General features: G+C 39.4%; 1 protein-coding gene and 1 long non-coding RNA gene across 3 annotated transcripts in view; one reads left to right on the top strand and one right to left on the bottom strand.

Annotated features, from left to right (window-relative positions):
- The window catches only part of LOC138026170 (uncharacterized), a 2842-nt gene extending 1124 nt beyond the window's left edge, over nt 1-1718 (bottom strand). The window contains exon 1 of the long non-coding RNA XR_011127230.1: nt 1433-1718. This is a non-coding gene — a long non-coding RNA (uncharacterized lncRNA). The remainder of the gene's footprint in view (nt 1-1432) is intronic.
- Nucleotides 1-5000, top strand: part of LOC138026150 (dipeptidyl aminopeptidase BI-like) — a 39688-nt gene that overhangs the window by 16045 nt on the left and 18643 nt on the right. For both annotated transcript variants that reach the window (XM_068873363.1, XM_068873362.1), the window contains exons 9-10: nt 2477-2614; nt 2882-2950. In XM_068873363.1, coding sequence (XP_068729464.1) covers nt 2477-2614; nt 2882-2950 — 207 coding nt within the window. The remainder of the gene's footprint in view (nt 1-2476; nt 2615-2881; nt 2951-5000) is intronic.

The following is a 5000-nucleotide window of genomic DNA, read 5'->3' as shown; positions in this document are numbered from 1 at the left end:
CTATCTTGGTTTTTACATACATTGTAAATGCTCATAAAGATTTGCTACACTGTACCCAGAATTAATTCAACATTTTTTGGGTACAAATAACATTCAAGGTAATATGTAGATGAACTCCCTTGCTTACTCTCATTGCAAATTTGAAAGTATTATTGTTCATCTAGTTTTCAACATAATTTTGTATCTTCCTTTACCCGTGAATTGTGGTGAACATTTATTGATTTTTACACTACAGTATATGGATTGTTGGAAGAGCCAGTACATGACAAATCTGATGTGTAACATATTATTTGTGAATAATGATTGTTGAGAAGATGATCAAAATATAGTGACAGGTCTTGAAGATAATCAAGTGCATGTTTCACTTATTCTAGACGGTACAACGGGATTTTGGCAAGTAAGAGGTGTTTCCTAACAATTTTTTTGTACAAATGTATAACTAACACATACATCTAAAGAAATCGTGATTGGCATTCCTCTACAGGCTAAGGGATACACACTAAAAGCAAAATGTCTGTTCTGCCCTACAGAGCTCGTCTCCAGAATTACAACCAAATCTTTTTGAATGAGCATTCTCACTTATTTCTTAAATCGCTCGTCTAAGAACACTTGCTGAGGTAAATTCAATTGCTGCACGGAGAAAAAAAAAACCGACGAGCTTTTAATGCTAGCAGCTTTTAACGCTAGCAGCATGCTAATGAAATAAACACGATAACAGAGCTTACGCCATCCGGTTCGAAAACTACATGGACAAGCTCCAAATGTGCAATCTTCGACAGTAAACGGTAGTAGTTTGCCTTGCTACAAAAAAGAGCACGCATTTTTTCGGAATAAATAAACCAGATGAAGCGGAGGACAAGTAAACAAACAATGCACTAAAAGTGTTCTCGGACTTGGGGGCCGGCGAAAAAGGGTAGTTTAAACGAACTTTTGACTTAAGTTAGCTCTAGGAGACGAAAAAAGCAATTACAAAAATACCTACTCAAGCACAGGAAAAAACATTGCAAAAGTCATCGTGTATTGAAATGACACTACAACCTTGTTAAAAATGGACAACTATATGCTCTGCACAACAGACTTGGAGAGCAGCAAGACAGAAGACTTTTGTGATCCACGACTTGGAAAATCTATCAAAACTTCCCAAATAAAAATTTGCCAAAAGCTGTTGTAATAACATTGTAATCCTACAAACAGCGCATTTTTTAAAGCCTGGAGTCCCAAGCGGCTGCAAAGAGGAAGAAGACACAATGTTCTTTGAAGTAATTTAAAGCTTGGGGGCCGGCGGAATTATGATGAAAACTTACTTCAAAGTTGAAGCAAAATCAGCTCAAATTCAAAATTTCCATCTCATAAAGGGTGGTGTATCTGAGGATCGTGTCAATATGCAGCCCTATGATTCATTACAATAAAGCTTCAACATCTTCAAACTAACCTGCATCATTTGCCTTCTCGTGTGAACATCTTGAACTTCGGTAAATCAAATGCCAAACTCCACTTCTTTGGGCCTTTATCTCGTTTTGTTCGCAATTTGATCATTAAAATATTCTCATCCGAACGCCCAAAAAACTCGAAGAATATCCATAGTGATAGAAAAGTGTGTAATTTTGTTACAATCTCTCATCTCTCTTGACAAAATATTTTTCAAAGTGTAGATCGCCCGTTTAAAAACCCGCGGGCAGCGCGTTCAAAATAACAATGGCGCCGAACTCGAATAATTCGATTCCGTTCGAGCATGCTCAGACAAAATGCCCATGTGCTACGAACAAACCGTCTTACGTAGAAAAAATATATATACAAGGCTTAAAGTGCTACACTATGATAAAAAAATCACTTGCTTTTTTCGTCAGATTTTGAAAGTTTGTTTGCTCAACACCTGACTGGCAAAATCTTCAGCTTTGATTTTTACCCGAAGGCTGTTTACTTTGAGTGTAAGTCATGGAATTTCACGGCCCGTCATTGCTCACGTTCAAAACTGACCGATTGGACGTCCGAGGGTTTGATCTAGAAAAAAGTGACGTCATTTACTCACTAGCTTAAAATCTCATCGTTTAAATGCAGCTTATTATATATGCAAATCTCGTCGAGTTTAAAAATCTGAAAGCCCGAAACTTCCGTGCTGTATATTAAGTCAGTAGCGTATACACACGCATTGCATTCTTAAACTAGTAAGTCTTTGACGTCATTTTCTTTTTCAAGACTTCAAAGACCATTAAAAAGGAAAATTTTAGTTTAAATAAACAGGTGTCCTTTTGAAATCAAGGCTTAAAGTCTGGGTAACTTGGTGTTTAGTTAACAACGTTTTGAAATCCATAGAATAAGAAGAATTGATCTTCTGGTCACAGTTACTGTAGCACTTTAAAAGTTAATTAATTCCCTGTAATCGATCTCGCGGAAACTTCAATCACGACAAATGGGGCACAAGAGAAGTACTTCTATTTCTAACGGCTTCTGGGTTGAATTTTCTCTCATGTTAAAGGTTACCATTGCTCACATGCGAGATGGATCCTTTGCAGCCAAACCAGTTCATCCAAGGCAACATGGTGTAGAATACTATGTGGACCACAGGGGGGAACAGTTCTACATCATAACTAATGCTGATGGCAAAAATTACAAGGTAGGTGTGAAATAATTAGTCTTTTGTGGCTTGGTAGATAATAAGACAAAACGGTGTTGTGTCATGTTTAATTAATGACGCCTCAAGTTATGTGTGAACATTTTGGGAAATATCCTTCTTTTTCTGTTTAGTCTGGAGATAATGTATTAAGAAAATAATGTACTGATAAGGTTTTAACAGGGCAACTACCCCTCGGTAACCTTAAAATTATTTTTTCACCATGCACAATATAATATTGTGTTAAAACCATCGTTGTGTTTGCTGTAGATCGTAACTGCCCCGGACGATGACCCTCGCAAAGAAAACTGGAAAACGTTTGTTGAGGCCGAACCAAATGTGAGTTTATGGACATAATTGGCAGTGATGCAGTGCAGCTTTGTTACATTTAGTTCGTTAAACACGAATGCAAGGTCCCTAGTTGTTCACCGGAAAAATTCCTATCTAGTAGATCAGCTCTTTTCCGGCAGTGCAGCCCAGTGGTCAGGGCGCTTGGTTTGAGATCCGGAGATCCCGCGTTCAAGACACGTTCTGACCACTCGATGAATTTGTTCCTGGTAGTCCCTGGTTCAATTTCCTGGCTGCACGTGTAAATAGCCAACTGGTTTGCCTCCGGCCAGTCAGGATTCTTTAAGTTGTTCTGTTCAATGCTCGGAGATATTAGCTTTTAGTTACTCTAAAAATCCGAGGTAAATAATGATGCTTACTTACTTTCTTACTTTTACGTACTACTATTATATGGCTTGTGTTTGTAGCCGATATAACGCGCGCTCTGATTGGCTAATTGTGACTGCATGAATTGTAAGGCATTATTCTCTCGTAATGCCCACGGGCCGATTACGGGCTTGCAAAAACAAAGCAAAAGGTAACTAAACAGCCATGTAATAAACTGCTTACTAACCGAGCTAGCTCGAGCCGTACTGGGGAATATGGGCCCTCGGTTGTTTTTGTACGGACCTCGCTGCGCTCGGTCCGTACTGCCACGACCTCGGGCCAATATTCCCCAGTACGGCCCTCGCGCTCGGTTAGTAAGAAGTTAATATTGACCATCCGGTGGATAAGCCTACGCTAGCAAAACCAATGATAACAGCAACGTACGTCTCTTGTAAACATCAGAAGTATTTCGCAATTTCTCAATCTTCACGTTGTACAATAAGGGCGAACAATCTGATAACAGGATTTGTGAACAATCTGATAACAGGATTTGTGATTAAAATAAAGAAATGAAAGCTTAATGTGATTCCCTAGAAATAGAAGTTGTCATAGATTTCCGATGAAACTTCGTACACTGTTGTGACATGGAAAAGAGAAATCAAAAATGTAATTAAAAAGGGGGTTGATTGTGCTCGTTTCCAGGGTACGACGCTGAAGAATAGGGCTATTTTAGCTACTTTGACAATTGCCACGCACCCCCAATGTTGGACAAATGTAGCTCGATTTTACAAATGGAATCCAACGTATTATTCAGAGCGTGGTGTCACTCTATGGTTAATTCAAGTACGTGCCTGAAAAAAATATTTGAATGCCTTTGTGAGTACTTAAAATAAATTATTTTTAGTGTGGGCTGTTCGACTCGCAATTGCTCCTTCCGTACAATGTTACGAAATGGCCAAAACTGGCCATAGATTTTTGCTTATTTTTCCACTACTCCATGAAGACACCGTTCTCAGCAAATATATGAAATAAAACATGGGGTTGAGGGGTCTCCGTACTCGTTCAGGAGGAAATAGCCATTCTATTACGGGTTAGGCTTGGCGTCAATGAAAATCCGCCATTTTATCAATGTGCCCGCGCCACTGCGCGCGCCAATAGGGAGCTTAAGCACGCGCGTTTTTGAGACGCGGACGGCAACCGGAAGAGAAAATTTCGCGTGCCAGGACAGTGGGGTCTCCCAGATTTTTATACTACTCATCTCTAATGGAGAAAAACTACATAGCAATGTAAATGTGGTTGTGTGAAAACAAGTCAAAAGGGAAAATAGTTCACTTCCGGTTGCCGTCCGCGTCTCAAAAACGCGCGTGCTTAAGTTCCCAAATGACGCAAGAAATTATGCGCAGTGGGGTTGCGCAATGCGAACCAGGGAATCACCTTAATCATAGTTAGTGCCTTAATTATAGTTAATGCCTTAATTAAGCATGGGAAGTTTTTGAGACGCGGATGATAACCGGAAGTGAGCTGTTTTCCCTTTTAACTTTTCATCGAACGATCAAATTTATATTGCTAAGTATCTTTTTTCCATTAGAGATGATTAGTATAGGTAATCGCATGGGGCCGAGTAAAATTAAGGATTAATATCACGCGTGTTTTCAGAAGTTGCTGAAATTGCCCGAGTCGCGCAGCGACGAGGGCAATTTCAGCAACTTCTGAAAACACAAGTGATATTAATCCT

The sequence above is a fragment of the Montipora capricornis genome, chromosome 12 (assembly GCF_036669925.1).
Source record: "Montipora capricornis isolate CH-2021 chromosome 12, ASM3666992v2, whole genome shotgun sequence".
Lineage (NCBI taxonomy): Eukaryota > Metazoa > Cnidaria > Anthozoa > Scleractinia > Acroporidae > Montipora > Montipora capricornis.
This window is presented reverse-complemented; position numbering and strand designations above follow the sequence as displayed.